This window comes from Lithobates pipiens, unplaced genomic scaffold (genome assembly GCF_037356315.1).
Source record: "Lithobates pipiens isolate NorthernLeopardFrog02 unplaced genomic scaffold, aLitPip1_a1.2 Scaffold_19, whole genome shotgun sequence".
NCBI classification, from domain to species: Eukaryota; Metazoa; Chordata; class Amphibia; order Anura; family Ranidae; genus Lithobates; species Lithobates pipiens.
Genome location: NW_027507764.1, coordinates 223,427,873 through 223,447,076, shown reverse-complemented (window position 1 = coordinate 223,447,076; position 19,204 = coordinate 223,427,873). Strand labels below are relative to the sequence as shown.

Sequence of the window (19,204 nt, the reverse complement as noted above, 5' to 3'; positions counted from 1 at the left end):
CAAATCACGGCTGTTTTACCCCCCCCCCCCCCCCCCGCCACTGGCCGCTAGGTTGCTGGCGCTCACACACTTGCCTGTTGAATGAGGAAGGGGGGGGCGTTTTTCACGCGGGGCGTGGCTAAACTGCGTCAGATGCCGGCCACACTTGGAGCAAGTAATTTAAGCTACACAGGCAGAGCTGCAGTCTGGTGGCAGAGGGAAAGAGCACAGTGGTTGCTGGTCAGGTTTGGTGACACAGGCATCTCCCTTTTGTTGACAACATTGTACTGTATAGCTAGGACTAATAGCAGTTATTGTACTGTACTATAGCCTAGCAAGTGTTACATTCTTTTGCTGGTAGTGCCTCTACTTTATACTGTAAGCTATGAGGGACAAAGGGACCAGGAACTCCTCTAAGGGTTCTAAGGGGTTAGTGGTATACAACAAACTAAAAACCCCTCCAAAATAATGTCTGTCTTCCTCCCCTGAGAGGTAAAAAGAAAAATACGGCCAGTAAGATGAGCTGTCAAGGGTTTAACACTTCTATCCCTGTGTATTTCACACAAACAGGTTTTTTCTTTTGCTACGATGTCTCTCCATAGTAGGACCAAACATAGCAGTTTCCCATCTAGTCCTCTGGGCCCTTTTGTTGAGGTGCAGGAGGCTGGGTATCGGGTAGATCTTCCCAAATATTGGAAGATACTTATTTTTCCTCTTCGGAGGATCCTAACAGGGAGGGAGTAGCCGCACAAGTCAGGTGTTTGTCTACTCCCTTACTTAACCCTTACTTAACCCTTTTGTTGCCTGCACAGGCTCTTGAGGTATCTGCCCCTAATAGGGTTCATTTGAACCTCCTCCACCTGGGGATGTTTTTCCTATTCATGCATAGCTATGTATTCTGAATGGGAACATTTCTATGAAAGAAATGGGGGGTTCCAGCTATTAATGCTGCAATCACCTCAGTGAGGAGAGTCTCACGTGTCCAGTGGATAATGCACTGATGTTAAAGGATCCAGCAAGTTAAGGTTGGATTTTCCTTTTGAAAACGAGATGTCTTTGCAGTTCTGGCTGCAATTGGAGTAGCTCAGTCCATTAACCATTTAACGTCTGCTCCACTATTTTGGTGGAGCACATTTTGAGTCATGTCAATGCATTGGAATATGGACTCCAAGGGGTTAAGGAACGGGTGTGAGATACCTGAAAATTCTGCCTGATCAACAGGCCCGGCAAGGGGCTGGTGTATTTGACGCACTGTGTCTCACAGATGCTATGAAGGACTTGATCGTTTAAGCCCTATGGCTTATACTTGGGACTAGTGCATTTTTGCAGAGGTCCGTGGTTGAAATATTAATCAGCCGAAGCATCAGGTGAAAACCCTTAGCCAGTCTGTGTCCCTTTCTGGGGTACGAATATTTAGAATGGATAAGTACATCCAAAAGGGGTAAAGCTCTCTTTACCAATAAAAGGAGGTTCAGACAGTTCTCCTTTAATCGTGCAGCCTCTCCTAAGCCTCAGTTCCCAGGGGCAGCACCAGGATCTTGGGGGCAGAAAGCCCATGAAGCAGAATGCTAAGGCCTTCTCATGAAGGAGCACCCCCACTCGTTCGGGTGAGTGGAAAGGTCCTGCGATTCTTAAAGTCTAGCAAGAACAATGTTAAGAGCAGAAGGATTTCTGCGATTTTCTTCTCTAGGTTACATCTAGAGTTTCAAGAGCCCAGATGGCCCAGTCGGCTTTCGATCTGAGGGTCCGGGGTTCGGGTCCTGTTTGGGTGCTGCCTGTGGGGTCTTTGGGGCTGCTGATGTGGCAGTCTATGCAAGAGTGTCCGTCTCCTCAAAGAATGCTCCTAAGGTTCCAGAGAAATAAAAAAAAAAAAGGAAAGTAAAGAGAAGTCTCTCTTTATGGCCTCTGGATTAGCTGTTATCCCAGTCAGTGATATCAGAGATTCCCTTAGTACAGTGATGGCGAACCTTGGCACCCCAGATGTTTTGGAACTACATTTCCCATAATGCTCGGCTACACTGCAGAGTGCATGAGCATCATGGGGAAATGTAGTTACATAACAGCTGGAGTGCCAAGGTTCGCCATCACTGCCTTAGTGGAACAGGTTTTTTTTGGCACAAACCTTTTAAGGTCTCAGAGCTAAACAGAGAGGTAAGACCCATTCTAGATCTTGGAGATCTGAATCGGCACTTGAACATCCGATCCTTTCATAATTCGATCGGCTATGTCCATCCTGCAAGGAGGGGAGTTGCATATCTCCATGTGCCAAAGTTTACTAGAAATTTCTACGGTTTGAAATATAAAATTATTTTTTTCAATCGTGGCACTGCCATCCGGCTTAGCCATAGCACTACGAGTGTTCTGAAAGATTCTGGCACCTCCTTTAGCCATGGTTAAGAGCTCAAGGCATAATGATCCTAGCGTATTAAAAGGATATACTTTTAATAGATCATTCAATCTCAGGTCTAAAAACAGAGTCTGATCTCAGCTGTAGATATCTGAAATCTCTAGGTTTGATTCTCATCCTAGGAAGATTCTCATTAAAACCATCAAGGAGGTTACTTGGAGGCTGGTTATGGATACCATACAGAAGAAGGTATTCTTACCCCAGACGTGAAGCAGTTCCATTGTAGGACTACCGTATATACTCGAGTATAGGCCGACCCGAATATAAGCCGAGGTCCCCAATTTACCCCCAAAAAACTGGAAAAAATTATTGACTCGTGTATAAGCCGAGGGTGAGACATGCCTGTCCATCCCTGTGTGTCGTCCATCCCTGTGTGTGTCCATGCATCCGTGTGTGTGTGTGTCCATGCATCCGTGTGTGTGTGTGTGTGTCCATGCATCCGTGTGTGTGTGTGTGTGTCCATGCATCCGTGTGTGTGTGTGTGTGTCCATGCATCCGTGTGTGTGTGTGTGTCCATCCATCCCTGTGTGTGTGCATGCATCCGTGTGTGTGTGTGTGTGTGTGTGTGTCCATGCATCCGTGTGTGTCCATCCATCCCTGTGTGTGCATGCATCCGTGTGTGTGTGTGTGTCCATGCATCCGTGTGTGTCCATCCATCCCTGTGTGTGTGTGTGTGTGTGTGTGTGTGTGTGTGTGTGTGTGTGTGTGTGTGTGTGTGTCCGTGCAGCCTGCCTGTGTCCGTCCAGCCTGTGTCCGTCCAGCCTGTGTCCGTCCAGCCTGTGTCCGTCCCGGCCTGTGTCCGTCCCGGCCTGCGTCCCGTCCCGGCCTGCGTCCCGTCCCGGCCTGCGTCCCGTCCCGGCCTGCGTCCCGTCCCGGCCCGTCCCGCAGCTCTTCGTCGGTGGCCATTCTAGGATTCAAAAGCCGCGCCTCCGTCGGTGATAGGCGGAACACTCAATTTCCCACTGACTGCTGGGAAATTGAGTGTTCCGCCTATCGGATGTCCGTGATAGGCGGAACACTCAATTTCCCAGCAGTCAGTGGTCCGCCTATCATGGACGTCCGCTCATCCTCATACTACGGACGAGGATGAGAGGACGTCCGTGATAGGCGGAACACAGACTGCTGGGAAATTCAGTGTTCCGCCTATCACAGGCGAAGGCGGAGACGGAGGCGCGGCCTTTGAATCCTAGAATGGCCGCTGTCTGTCTGCTCGACACGCTGATCGGGCAGACAGACAGCGATGACTCGAGTATAAGCCGAGGGGGGCACTTTCAGCCTCAAAAAAGAGGCTGAAAATCTCGGCTTATACTCGAGTATATACGGTAATTCAACTTATCAGGATAAAGGAAAATTCCTTCATTCGGCTGCAGGAGATTTTAAGGGGAAATGGTGGCCGCCTTCAGGAAGCCGTCCCTTACGCACAGTTTTATTCAAAGTCTGTTTCAAGACACCATCCTGTCGGTCTGGAATAAAGAGGATTCAGGCCTTGTTTGTTTCCAATAGGCTTGGCTCCCAACATAGGTCAGTGCCCAAATTGGTGGTTGTTATCCAGCAGGAGGGAAAATCTTTATCCTGCAAGGTGTTAACAGATGCCAGCCTTCTAGGCTGGGGACCAGCCCTGGAAGAATATTCTGTCTAGGGGAGATGGTCCAGGTTAAAGGACCTTGCCTATCAACTTTGTTGCAAGTTTCAGGCAGTACATCTGGCCATAGAATCTTGGCGGTCAGATTACGGGACTGTTCTGATAGGATTCTTTCTGACAGAGCCACGGCAGTGGCTTACATCGATCACCAGGGGAGGCACGAGAACTCGTGCAGCCCAAAAAAGTGAATAGGTGAAAAAGGTGAATAATGTTCTAGCTTTGGCTGAACACAACACCCCTTGCCTAGCGGCAATTTTAATATTTTAGGCATACTACTCGAGACATCAACAATTATTTCTGGGAGAATGATCTCTTCCTAGCAATATGTCAGATGGGGTACTCCAGACATGGACCTATTGGAGTCCAGATTCATTAATAAGGTCGACAACTTTGTCAAACAAGGGGTCCGCTAGCAGGCGGAACAGACACATTAGTCTTCCCAGGGGAGGATCAGTTATCATTGATCTTTGCATTTCCTCCAGCTCTGCTACATCTGGACCTTCTCCACAGGATTAAGCAGGAGCAGGAGGAGGTGATTCTGGTGGCCCCGGCTGGGTCCCAGAAGATCTTAATTTATCGAGATCATAAAGAGGGCAGACCTTCTTGCACAAGGTCCGATATTTCATCCTACTTTACGGACAAGGAGTTAACCACTTCCCGACCAGCGCACGACGATGTACGTCGACAGAATGGCACGGGCAGGCATATTGGCGTACAGGTACGTCCAATATTCAAGGCCGCCCTGCCATCGGGAGCGCGCCGGCGGCGGCGCGCTCCCGTGCTGGTCGGGACCCCCGTCAGCCCGGTCGCGGGACCCGCGGACTCGATCGCCGCGGGCATCCCCGCGATCGTCTCACGGAGCGGCCGAATGGAGGAAATGCTGTGTAAACAACATTTCTCCATTCTGCCTAGCAACTAGTGACGCTGATCTCTGCTCCATGTGATTGGAGCAGAGATCAGTGTTCACTAAATGAAAGCCCAACCCCCCCACAGTTAGTAACACACCCCTAGGAACACTTAACCCCTACACTGCCATCCACTGGTTAACCCTTTCACTGCCAGTGTCATTTACACAGGAATCACTGCATTTATATAGCAGTGATTACTGTATAAATGACAATGGTCCCAAAAATGTGTCAAAAATGTCCGATGAGTCCCCCACAATGTCGCAGTCACAATAAAAATCGCTGATCGCCGCCATTACTAGTAAAAAAAAAAAAAAATAATAAAAAATTATTAATAAAAATGCTATAAAACGATCCCTATTTTGTAAATGCTATAACTTTTGCGCAAACCAATCAATAATCGCTTATTGCGTTTTTTTTTTTTTTTTTTTTTTTTTTTTTTTTTTTTTTTTTTACCAAAAATATGTAGAAGAATACGTATCGGCCTAAACTGAGGAATTTTTTTTTATATATATATATTTTTGGGGGATATTTATTATAACAAAAAGTAAAAAATAATGCGTTTTTTTTTCAAAATTGTCGCTCTATTTTTGTTTATAGCGCAAAAAATAAAAACCGCAGGGGTGATCAAATACCACCAAAAGAAAGCTCTATTTGTGGGGAAAAAAGGACGTCAATTTTGTTTGGGAGCCACGTCGCACGACCGCTCAATTGTCAGTCAAAACGACGCAGTGCCGAATCGCAAAAAGTGGTCTGGTCTTTGACCAGCAAAATGGTCCGGTCTGCAAGTGGTTAAACAGGTTTGACTGTTGAATCCCACTCTATAAAAGATCGTGGGTGATCTTTCAGTAGTGTTTACTTTGACTAATGCCAGGAAGCCGGCTTCCAGAATCACTTACTATAGAATCTGGAAGGCATAGGTTTCTTGGTATGGATACAGGGGTTGGCACCCCAGGAAGTATGTCAATAGGCAGGATTCCTGCATATGGGATCTGAAATGAAGCTGGCCTTGACTTTTATCAAGAGCCTGATCCAGGCCGTATCAATGTCTTTTCCTATGGCCTCTTGCTTCCCACTCTTGGTGCGTAGATTATTTAGGGGGTAACATGTTTTATCCCCCATCAAGGCACCTTTAAATCCTTAGGATTTAAATTGGTCTTTTCGGCTTTGCTGAATCAGCCGTTTGAACCTTATGAGAAATTCTCTTGGTTTTTTGACAAGAGAGATAATCTTTTTTGCTTGCCATTTCTTCTGCTAGAAGAGTATCGGAACTAACGGCTCTGTCTTGGTTTTATGTCCTCATCCTGAATTCTTACCAAAAGTGGTAACAGGTTTTCATTTAACCACTTGCCGACCGCCGCACGCCGATGTACGTCATCAGAATGGCACGGGCAGGCATAAGCACATACATGTACGTCCTTTGCCTCCCGCGGGTCGGGGGCCCGATCGGGCCCCCGCCCGGTGCCTGCGGCGGTCGGTTTTCGTTCGGGAGCGATCCCGGACGAGGGGACGGCCATTCATTCATGGCCACCCCCTCGCGATCGCTCCCGACGAATGGAAATCCCCGGTGACATCACTTCCTCTCCTGTAATGTAAACACAGGAGAGGAAGTGATGTATTCTCTCCTCCGTGTCGGTATTTTTCGTTCCGACACGGAGGAGAGCGGATCAGTGAGTTGCACCAACACATCCCACACACAGTAGAACATGCCAGGCACACTCACACCCCCCCTTTACCCCCCGATCACCCCCCCAATTACCCCTGCCCCCCAGTCACAGTGACACCAATGTCATTTTTTTTTTTTTTTTTTTTTTTTTTTTTGCATTGGTGTCATTTGTGACTGTAATAACTGTTAGGGCAGTTAGGGTTAGCCCCCTTTAGTTCTAATGTACCCCCCTAACCCCCCCAATAAAGGTTTAACCCCGTGATCACCCCCCGTCGCCAGTGTCACTAAGGCTGGGTTCACATTGCAGCGGTTTATGAGAACGAATGTGATTCGCACCGCACTGCAGTGCAAATCACATCCGATCTCTGTGCGATTCGAGTTCAGCCATTCGCCGCACCCGCCACACCCGCCGCACCCGCCGCAAATTCGCACGGGACCCTTTTTTTGGCCCGCAGCAGAATCGGATCGCATGGGTGTTCACACCATGCGATCCGAGTTTGCAGATCGCACTGCGATATGCGAACTGATCTGGGGGTGTCAGTAACATTTCACTGACACTCCCAGCAGTTCGCATAGGGCAGTGTGAACTGCCGCCGGGAGGCATGCGATGCGGGAACCCGCCGCGGATTCGCGGCGTTTCCGCATCGCTCCAGTGTGAACCCAGCCTAATAAGCGATCATTTTTCTGATCGCCGTATTAGTGTCACAGGTGACGCTAGTTAGGCAGGTAGGTATTTAGGTTCGCCGCAGCTTTTTATAGCGCTAGGGACCCCCATATACTACCGCATAAAGCCCCCTGATTGCCCCCTAGTTAACCCTTTCACCAGTGATCACCATATAACTGTTACAGGTGACGCTGGTTGGTTAGTTATTTTTTTATAGTTTCAGGGCACCCGCCATTTATTACCTAATAAAGGTTTAACCCCCTGATCACCCGGCAGGTGTCATTTGTGACTAATAACTGTTAGGGCAGTTAGGGTTAGCCCCCTTTAGTTCTAAGGTACCCCCCTAACCCCCCCAATAAAGGTTTAACCCCGTGATCACCCCCCGTCGCCAGTGTCACTAAGGCTGGGTTCACATTGCAGCGGTTTATGAGAACGGATGTGATTCGCACCGCACTGCAGTGCAAATCACATCCGATCTCTGTGCGATTCGAGTTCAGCTATACAGATAGTATGGCTGAATTCGTGTCGCACCCGCCGCAAACTCGCACGGGACCCTTTTTTTGGTCCGCAGCAGAATCGGATCGCATGGGTGTTCACACCATGCGATCCAAGTTTGCAGATCGCACTGCGATATGCGAACTGATCTGGGGGTGTCATTAACATTTCACTGACACTCCCAGCAGTTCGCATAGGGCAGTGTGAACTGCCGCCGGGAGGCATGCGATGCGGGAACCCGCCGCGCATTCGTGGCGTTCCCGCATCGCTCCAGTGTGAACCCAGCCTAATAAGCGATCGTTTTTCTGATCGCTGTATTAGTGTCACAGGTGACGCTAGTTAGGCAGGTAGGTATTTAGGTTCGCCGCAGCTTTTTATAGCGCCAGGGACCCCCATATACTACCGCATAAAGCCCCCTGATTGCCCCCTAGTTAACCCTTTCACCAGTGATCACCATATAACTGTTACAGGTGACGCTGGTTGGTTAGTTATTTTTTTATAGTTTCAGGGCACCCGCCATTTATTACCTAGTCTCACTAGTGTACCCCTAAATTTAGGGGTGTCTACTTTCTAAAATGGGGTCATTTGGGGGGGGGGGGGTTTGTGCCATCTTGGCATTTTATGGCCTTCAAAACTGTAACGCCCTTAGAAAGCCTGAAGGCGGTGCTTGGTTTTTGGGGCCCCGTACGCGGCTAGGCTCCCAAAAAGTCCCACATATGTGGTATCCCCGTACTCAGGAGAAGCAGCAGAATTTATTTTGGGGTGTCATTTCACATATGCCCATGGCATGCGTGAGCAATATATCATTTAGTGACAACTTTGTGAAAAAAAAAAAAAGTTTGTAATTTTCCCGCAACTTGTGGCAAAATATAAAATATTCCATGGACTCAACATGCCTCTCAGCAAATAGCTTGGGGTGTCTACTTTCTAAAATGGGGTCATTTGTGGGGGTTTTGTGCCATCTTGGCATTTTATGGCCTTCAAAACTGTAATAGGTAGTGAGAAGTGAACTCAAAAAATTACGCCCTTAGAAAGCCTGAAGGCGGTGCTTGGTTTTCGGGGCCCCGTACGCGGCTAGGCTCCCAAAAAGTCCCACATATGTGGTATCCCCGTACTCAGGAGAAGCAGCAGAATTTATTTTGGGGTGTCATTTCACATATGCCCATGGCATGCATGAGCAATATATCATTTAGTGACAACTTTGTGAAAAAAAAAAAAAAAAAAAAAAGTTTGTAATTTTCCCGCAACTTGTGGCAAAATATAAAATATTCCATGGACTCAACATGCCTCTCAGCAAATAGCTTGGGGTGTCTACTTTCTAAAATGGGGTCATTTGTGGGGGTTTTGTGCCATCTTGGCATTTTATGGCCTTCAAAACTGTAATAGGTAGTGAGGCGTGAAATCAAAAATTGACGCCCTTAGAAAGCCTGAAGGCGGTGCTTGGTTTTCGGGGCCCTGTACGCGGCTAGGCTCCCAAAAAGTCCCACATATGTGGTATCCCCGTACTCAGGAGAAGCAGCAGAATTTATTTTGGGGTGTCATTTCACATACGCCCATAGCATGTGTGAGCAATATATCATTTAGTGACAACTTTGTGTAAAAAAAAAAAAAAAATTTTTTTTTGTCATTATTCAATCGCTTGAGGCAAAAAAATAAAATATTCAATGGGCTCAACATGCCTCTTATCAATTTCCTTAGGGGGTCTACTTTCCAAAATGGGGTCATTTGGGGGGGTTTTGTACTGCCCTGTCATTTTAGCACCTCAAGAAATGAGATAGGCAGTCGTAAACTAAAAGCTGCGTAAATTCCAGAAAACGTACCTTAGTTTGTAGATGTGACAACTTTTGCGCAAACCAATAAATATACAATTATTGACTTTTTTTTTACCAAAGACATGTGGCTGAATACATTTTGGCCTAAATGTATGACTAAAATTGAGTTTATTGGATTTTTCTAATAACAAAAAGTAGAAAATATCATTTTTTTTCAAAATTTGCGGTCTTTTTACGTTTATATCGCAAAAAATAAAAATCGCAGAGGCAATCAAATACCATCAAAAGAAAGCTCTATTTGTGGGAAGAAAAGGACGCAAATTTTGTTTGGGTACAACATTGCATGACCGCGCAATTACCAGTTAAAGCAGCGCAGTGCCAAAGTGTAAAAAGACCTCTGGTCATTTACCAGCAAAATGGTCCGGTCTGAAAGTGGTTAAACCAAGATATTATTCTTCCTTCTTTCTCCCCAGAAGCCTTAATCTGGGGAAGAGAAAGCACAACAGTCTCTTGACGTAGTAGGAGCGATCAGAATCTACTTAAAGGCAACCGCTCAGGTTCGCAAAACACAGGTTTTGTTTGTACTGCTAGAGGGTCCAAGATATGGACAGGCAGTGTCAAGATCCACTATTTTCCAAATGGATTTGTCAAGTGATTGAGCATGTTTCAGCTTAAAGAAGAAAATTCTTCCTTCTCATATAATATATGAGGGGAGAGAGATCTATATATATATATATATATATCTATCTATATCTATATATCTCTATCATCATAAAAGCACACTCATCCAGGGCGATTAGTGCCTCTTGGGTGGTGCATCATTAGGCCTCTATGGCTCAGATCTGTAAGACTGCAACTTGGTCTTCGGTGCAGATGTTTATTCGATTTTATCAAATTGATATTAAGGGTCATGAGGATATTGCCTTTGGGCACTGCAGGCTGCCGTAGGAGTCCTCTGGTCTACTGTTTCCTTGATTCTGTCTGTCTCTCCCCCCCCCCCCCCCCCCCTTCAGTTGCCATTGCTATGGGACATCCCACATAGTTATTACTATGGCTCTGTGTCCCCTGATGTAAGAAAAGAAAATAGGATTTTTAAAACGGCTTACCTGTAAAATCCTTTTCTTTGATGTAAATCAGGGGACATAGAGGTCCCTCCCTTCTTCTTATACACTTTGATTGCTTGGCTACAAAACTGAGGACTCCCAGTAATAGGAGGGGTTATATGGGGGAAGGTCACTCCTTAAGGGGCGTGCCGGTGTCCAGCACCTGATACGCCGATATAATCCACATAGTTATTACTATGGCTCTGTGTCCCCTGATGTACATCAAAGAAAAGGATTACAGGTAAGCTGTTTTAAAAATCCTATTATTCAGTGATTTTCATTCTGTACTGCATCATGAGATGTCATATTTTGTATATACTTTTCCAATTTGTCTTTTATTGTCCTTATTTTTGGCATAGACTATGTTGCCAGGAGCATCTATCTGTGCTAGTGAACTTGTGAAACCTACATCCAGCACATCTTCTACATCTCAAAAGTCTGGTGATAAAGTGTATGCTCATCAAATGGTACGAACTGATGCCAGAGAGCAAAAACTGGATGCCTTCCTTCAGCCCTTAGCCAGACCACAGCCACCTAGTGTTCTTGAAAGCGGTGTATCTAAAGTTGTTGAAGATCAGAAAGGGGGCACACGACAGTCACAGAATGCCACAGTCGAAGAGATTAATGATTTTGAAATGCTGGATGCTTGTGAGGTTGCTGATAATACCAAGGAATGTGAAATTCCAAAAGATAATGCTGTAGCTAGGACATCATTAGCCTGTGAACCACCAAGGTAATATAGCACCTTGTTTAATCTCATTTAATTTTCTTAGTTCTGAAGTTTCTTTATGGTTTATTTTTCGTGTCACTTCCATGCCAATATGTGTTAAAATTATCAGTGGATAAAATGGTAACATGTACAGCTTTTTATTCATTCAGAATTGGAAAAATGTATTTCTAAATACCAGTGGTTGGATTACCTGAAATGTAACTTATTTACCTCCTATAGTCACTTTTGCTGCCCGAAGCAGAACTGTCGGCACCAGGAGTTGCCTAGGCCCTATTGCAAAGTGCTGTCCAGTGGAATGACGCTTATTCACAGTCCAGTGTGTTTGGATCACTGTTGCCCAACCTTCCTGTCTGTTTTTCCTTGCCTCTGTGCTTTCACGACAGCACATGAGAAAGTGTGTGGCTCTGCCCAAAAAACACAGGAAACACTGGCATATAGATATTTAAAAGAAGGCTTCCCCTCAGACTACCCAAGTTTTTGTTTCCTCTGACAGGACAGGAATGCTATAGCTTCACGCTCTATGGCTGTTCTTTAGATTCCTTTTGATATGGTCTCTGGTGGTGCACACATTTCTACTTGAAAGGGTGGGATTTCTGATTTAAGATGTTCCAGCCTGTAGAATGCAGTGGTAGAGAGCGCAGGGCCATGCTAGTACATGTAGTTCCGGTGCAGTGCAGTGGCTGTTTTAAAAACCAGAGCTACTGGGACTCTCTTTATGTGCTCTCTGAAAGAATGAATACTGAGGCAGCAGTAGGTTTAGCGGTGGCAGACACTGGCAACACTAAAGTTGGTGAGCCTCTCCACTTTTTTGACTCAATTCTCCTCACTGGACACTGGAGTTTCTATGCATTTTCCTAATGGACCACTTTTTGGTGGTTGGTTATATATATTGTATATGCACTGCTAGACTTTTTGGTGTAGCACTTCAGGCTGTTATTTTATGTCCATTTATTGTAATCTGCAGGCCAAACCATTGGAAAAAAGTAAACTCCTGGTTCCTCCTAATGTGCAACCTGTAAAACTAGCATACATATTCACCATGGATGGGCAATTTTCATCCAAAAAGTTTTAATGGAAAAGATCACGTCACAAAGGAAGGTGCAACATTTCAGAGCCGCGCAGGACCCCTTCGTTAGTCATGTGATAAAGTGCAACAGTGTCAAAAGCAGAAGATAAATACAATAGCCACCAATCAAAACATGTAATAGATGAAAAAGGGTCACACCCCCTCCCTGTGACGTCAATATGATGTCATAATCCAGCCAGAAAGTGTTAAAAACCACTAGGTGCCAAGGCAACTTAAGGTAGGCAGGGGCACTAAAACCTAAAAATCACGGAATGCAGACCGCATGTCCGGCGTCAGTGTGGGAGCACTGAATCGGGTACACTAGACAAATGTGTCCGATCGGAACACAACGCCACTAGGACCCAGCGGTCCTATTGTCAGTCAGCAACGGCGAGGGGGTGGCTAACCACGGGCCGTCGTCGTCATGGAAACCAGTGACATACGGCCGGTGTTCTGCCTAATAGAGTCCGCCCATCAAATGGTGTCCGCTCCGTACTGCGCATGCGCAGTACGGAGCAGACGAAGCTTCAGAAAAACTCCAAAGCTGAACGGCGCCTGCGCCGTGAGTGGAGGTGGTAGCCCCACCATCCAAGCGAACATAGGGTTGTGAATTTTAGAGGGCCCCTCGCGGGCGAGCTTCGCTCGCCACGCTTCGGGCTCGGCCTCGCTCCGCTCGGCTCTTTTTTATTCTAACTCTATGTCCACTTGGATAGTGGGGATAGAACCTGGACTCACGGCGCAGGCGCCGTTCATCCTCGGCAATTTTCGGAATCTGTGTTCCTGTGTACTGCGCATGCGCAGTACGCAGGGGACACTATCTGATGGAGGACACTATTTTACAAGACACCGGCACCACATCGGGTGACCATAGAGTGAAAAGAAAGTGTAAGTGTATAGGAGCGCGGCTAAGGAAGAGCGAGCAGAACGAAAGATAAGTGAAACAAGTGTAGAGCAGGGATGAGTGTTAGTGGAAACAAAGAGACCCATTAAAAGGGAAAAAAAATCACAGATACAGAAACGGCGAGAAGAGAAAAAAAAAAGGGGCGGGGGGAGAGAAATGCAAAAGGGAAAACAGCCAGAAATAGAGGGAAGAGAAAAAGGAGGAAGACAAGGAAGAAAAAAAAATTAAAAATGAGGAGGTGTTAGATGGGGAAGAAAAAGTAAAAGAAGTGAAAGGAAAAACAAGAGGGGAAAGAGAAAGGGGGGGGGGGAAATATATATACAAAATAAATAAAATGGATATAAATAATACAAATAAACGTAGAACTGAAAGAGCGAAATAGAAATGGATATAAATGCAGTATTGGGAAAACAGAAATCCAAGCGCATCGTTCCTATGTGAGAATACCCGATGCTCATATTACAGTGGGTGCTTGGGATAGCAACAAATCGGAATAATCATGTACGGAAAAGGAGATATTACATTTAGCTATTAGAAAGTATGTTGGAATATAAATCCTGATTGATAATCCATCCAAAGTAATACTTATTCATTCTACTCCCCAAGCAAAAATCCCAGGTGAGCATACAGTGTAAGGAAAGGGCAGAAGGAAATATACAAACCGGTAAAGAAAAAAAATAAGGAAAAGTGATAAATATACAGCATGTTATAAACCATACCCGATAAGGCATTGCCCAGATTAGGCATCAACCAAAATTTTAAATCATCATGGTAAAGTAGGCTGCATAAGAAAAAGTCAAATAGAGAAGAGATCATCATCTATCATCAATGCAACATGTGAGAGATAGATTAGTGTTGAGTGTTGAGACCACCAGGCTGCACCGTGCCCAATGTATACTATACCATGTAGTATATTCATCACTTTCTTTTTTTTTTTTTTTTTTTTCTTTAAGGGTTTGTATATTTCCTTCTGTCCTTTCCTTACACCGTATGCTCACCTGGGATTTTTGCTTGGGGAGCCTATTGAATAAGTATACCTATAAACAGGCTCTCAAAGTGATCCCTGCCCAGCAGGCCCGGGACTTAGCCGAACTGCCAAGGGCAATATGTTTTGCAATTGATGCCAGTAAAGATTCTGTTCACCAGTTGTCACGCCCTATGCTCTTGCTAGTGCATATGCGGAGAATCCTGTGGTTAAAAAATTGGTCAGCCGAAGCTCCGTGGAAAAAGCTCCTTGCTGGGTTTCCTTTTCATGCGGACCAGCTTTTTGGGGATAATTTGGTTAAATACATCCCCAAAAAATTTCTAGTGGGAAAAGTACCCTTTTAAAAGTTAAAAAGAGTAGTAAACGTCTCTCCTTTAACCGCTTCACGCCCGCCCTATAGCCGAAATACGGCTGCAGAGCCGACGCTATCTGCCGGGTGGTCGTTCCTGAACGTCCTCCTGTTTACTTCCGCAGTGCGTGCCGCCGCGGGCGCGCATCGGGGAAGTTTTGTGTTTGCCGTGTCCCCTGGAGACAGGCAAACACAGATCGCTGTAAACGGCCAATCAAAGCAGCCGTTTACAGCGCGATCGCAGCTGCCAATAGGAGATGATCTCAAATGTAAACATGAGATCATCTCTCATTGCCCTGTCTCTCTCTCCTCACACAGAGACGGCGTGTGAGGAGAGAGAGGATCTGTGAGTGCTATAGTGTTACTGTGTTACAGTTTGTGAAATCTGCCAGCCCCAGCGACATCTGCCAGCGACATCTGCCAGCCCCATCTGTAAGAGCAATCTGCCTCCAGTGCCATCTGCCAGTGTCACGTGTCAGTACCACCTGCCACGTCAGTGCCATCTGCCAGTGTCACGTGTCAGTACCACCTGCCACGTCAGTGCCACCTGCCACGTCAGTGCCATGCCAGTGCCACCTGCCACATCAGTGTCACCTGGGATCACTGCTACCTGTTAGTGTCACCTGCTAGTGTCACTTGCCACATCAGCGTCACCTGTGATCAGTGCTACCTGTTAGTGTCACTTGCCACATCAGCGTCACCTGTCAGTGTCATCTGCCACATCCATGTCACCTGTCTGTGCCATTTGTGATCACTAAGAACGTCACAACGATTATATTCAGCCGAGGAGGCATATGATATTCTTGCAGCAACGGGGAGGTCTCCGCTTCGGATTCCTCCTCATATTCAGATTGTGAGTCTGACGTGGACTACGAGCCTGTCCTCAGCAGCGGTGCAATGACAGCCTCAGAGGAGGAAGATGATAGTCTGCCCATCAGACAAAGGCGTACTGGTGAGGAGGCGGTACCATCCACCAGCACCACAGAGCCATCCACCGGCAACGCAGTGCCATCCACCAGCACCACAGTACCTCGGCAAAGGCCAAGTACCAGTCTGTCAACTCAGCCCCAAAGGGTTAGGTCCCGTGCCAGCCTTCCCTATTCCCTCCAGAACCCCTTGTGGCTTCCTCCTAACTCCGGAGAAGCTAACGTTCCCCCTTTCACTGCCAACCCAGGAGTCCAGGTGGACACACACAATTTTTCTCTGATGGACTTTTTCCACTTAATTTTTACAGAGGACATGCTTGAATCGATTGGGGTCCAGTCCAACCTATATGCCCAACAATTTATTGCAAGCAACCCAACGTCCTATTATGCCCGTCCCTATGAGTGGAGAGCCCTAACAGTGGAGGAGTTTAAAAAATTTTTGAGCCTCACATTTTGTATGGGACTAAACAGAAAAAATGTGCATATTGGTCATCCCTCCTCATCTATCACATGCCCGTCTTTTCCTCAATAATGCCCCGGACCAGATATCTCATGATAATGAGATTCCTACACTTTACCGACAATACCCAGTGTCTTCCCCGAAATGACCCAAATTTTGATAAACTACAAATTTCGGCCGCTAATTATTTTTCTGACATCTTCCCCCTAGTTGTTTACCCCAGACCAACACATGTGTGGATGAGTCCCTGATTAAATTTTATGGCAAGCTGGGCCTAAAATGTATTCCCTCCAAAAGGGCCCGCTATGGGGTGAAAATGTATAAATTGTGCGACTGAGCCACAGGGTATACATATTCCTTCATGATACACGAAGAGAAGGACACCCAGCTATATCCCCCTAATTGCCCCGAATACATTGGATCGAGTGGGAAAGTTGTTTGGGAACTCATAAACCCACTCCTGGAGAAAGGCTACCATCTCTATGTGGATAACTTTTACACAAGTTTACCCCTGTTCCGCAACCTCCATAGAAAGAACACTCCAGCATGTGGCACTATAAGGACGAACCGGAAGGGCTTTCCTCAAAGCCTGGTCAACAATAAGTTAAGAAAAGGCGAAGCGGCGAGTTTACAGAACGAGGACATTTTGGCTGTGAAGTGGAGGGACAGAAGGGATGTGTACATGCTTTCTTCGATCCACAACAATACATTCGTTGAGATCCCCAGGAGGAATGGCCCAATACAAAAGCCAACTTGTATCCATGAGTACAACATGTTCATGGGGGGTGTCGTCTTCATTGACCAGATGCTCGAACCCTACCTTTCCACAAGAACATACCAGTGGTATAAAAAAATTTCAATTTATTTCTTTAATTTGGCCATATACAACACGTATGTAATTTATCGAAAATCCACAGAAAGACCCATACCCTTCCTTGGCTACCAGGAGGAAATCACCACTGCCCTTGTATACCCCAACGGCCCACCAGAAAACATTCGATCCGATTAGCAGACTCTCTGAACGCCACTTTCCTGATAAAATCCCTCCCAGACCAACAGGCCGAAGACTTCAGAAAAAATGTCGGGTGTGCAGCAAACGAGGATTGAGAAGACACCACTTATCATTGTGCCCAATGCCCTTCCCAACCAGGCCTCTGCATAGGTGACTGTTTCCATCGTTACCATACTTCAGTGAATTATTAGTGAAGTATGGTAACCATAACTCTCACTTCCTGCCATTTACCTTCACACCCCTTATGCCTCTGCTTGCTCTGTAACTGACCCTGGCTTGTTGTTCGACCACGCTTCTGCCTACCGATTCTGTACATACCTCTGCCTGATCTGGAACTGACCCTGGACTGTTTGACCATGCCTCTTGCCTGCCTCTTGGACTGATCTTGTACCCTCCCAGTGGACTAGTGGGATTCATAACAGGGGTCTCACATATGTGAGGGGCTCCAGAATTGTTTTTCTGGATGAAGACAATTTCATTTGTTTTCTCATTCCTAGATTAGGGTCTGGAGACTCGGAGGCTTCAAAGAGATTTGGGTGGGAGAAGCCTCTACCCCTATCCCCATTCTGTCCTGAACGAAGCCCTACTTCTGCCTGCTGCCTGTAGGACCTATACCATCATGCCTTAGCCTGTCGCATGAACTGACCACACCACATGGATGGACCATGTTCCTGCCTACTATCCAGGACCAATATTTTGGCACTGCTGACAGTCTCTGCCTGCACTGACCTTGGACTGTATATGGACAGTATCCCTGCCTGCTGCCTATATTGACTATGGACAGTATACCTGCCTGTTGCCTGGAAAATTGTTTGCTTTTGCTGACCAATTCCCTGCCTGCTGCCTGGACCAGTGCTACCATCCTGTGGACAACTGCGCTGCTAAAACCACAGGTAATCTTTTGTTTACTCTTTGCTCAGCAGAATGTATTTTGGGGTGTAATTCTTGGTATGTGCATGCTATGTGTCCCTGGAACACCTGATGGTGTTCCTTGCATGTTGGGCCTCTGTATGTTGCCAAGCTGTGTAAAAGTCTCACACATTTGGTATTGCCATACTCAGGAGGAGTAGCAGAATGTATTTTGGGGTCTCATTTTTGCTATGTACATGCTATGTGTTGGAAATATCTTTATAAATGGACAACTTTGCGTAAAAAAAAAAAATGCGTTTTCATTTTTTTCCACATTTTCCCAAAACTTCTGGAAAAAAAATGAACCATACAAAAGACTCATTATGCCTCATAGATTATACGTTGGGGTGTTAGCTTTCCAAAATGGGGTCACTTTGTGGGCATTTCCATTGTCCTGGTGCTTCAGGGCCTTCAAAAATGTAATAGGGGGTTGAGAAATGAGATGTGTAATTTATGCTCCTAGAACGCCTGATGGTGCTATTTCAATATTTTGCCTCTGTATGTAGCCAGGCTGTGTAAAAGTCTCACACATTTGGTATCGTAATACTCAGAAGGAGTAGCAGAATGTATTTTGGGGCATCATTTGTGGTATACACATGCCATGTGAGAGAAATAACCTATTACATTGAAAATTTTGTGAGAAAAAAAAAATCTTAATTTTGCAAAGAATTGGGGGAAAAAAAATTACAACATCAAAAACCTCACCATGCATCCTAGTAAATACCTTGGAATGTCTAATTCCAAAAAAGGGGTCATTTGGGGGGTATTTGTACTTTCCTGGCTTGTTCTGGTCGCAAGAAATGAGATAGGCCACCAGTACATCAGGTGTGATCAATTTTTTATGATTCGCACCACAGCTTGTGGACTCTCTAACTTTCACAAAGACCAAACAATATCCACAAATTTGGGTTATTTTTACCAAAGATATGTAGCAGTATAAATTGTGGCCAAAATTTATGAAGAAAAATTAATAATTTTGCAAAATGTTATCACATAAACTAAGAAAAATGCATTTTTTTCCAAATTTTCTGTCTTTTTTAATTTATAGCTTAAAAAATAAAATACTCAGAGGTGGTCAAATACCACCAAAAGAAAGCTCTATTTGTGGGAAAAAAGGGACACAAAATTCATGTGGGTACAGTGTTACATGACTGAGTAATTGTCATTCAAAGTGTGAGAGCACCGAAAGCTGAAAATTGGTCTGGGCAGGAAGGGTGTTTAAGTGCCTAGTAA

The 19,204-nt window shown here is 45.7% G+C and overlaps 1 protein-coding gene across 3 annotated transcripts in view; it reads left to right on the top strand.

The window, feature by feature from the left end:
• The window catches only part of MLH1 (mutL homolog 1), a 172,050-nt gene that overhangs the window by 79,571 nt on the left and 73,275 nt on the right, over positions 1–19,204 (top strand). For all 3 annotated transcript variants that reach the window (XM_077491745.1, XM_077491746.1, XM_077491747.1), the window contains one exon: positions 10,993–11,366. In XM_077491745.1, the coding sequence (XP_077347871.1) occupies positions 10,993–11,366 (374 nt within the window). The remainder of the gene's footprint in view (positions 1–10,992; positions 11,367–19,204) is intronic.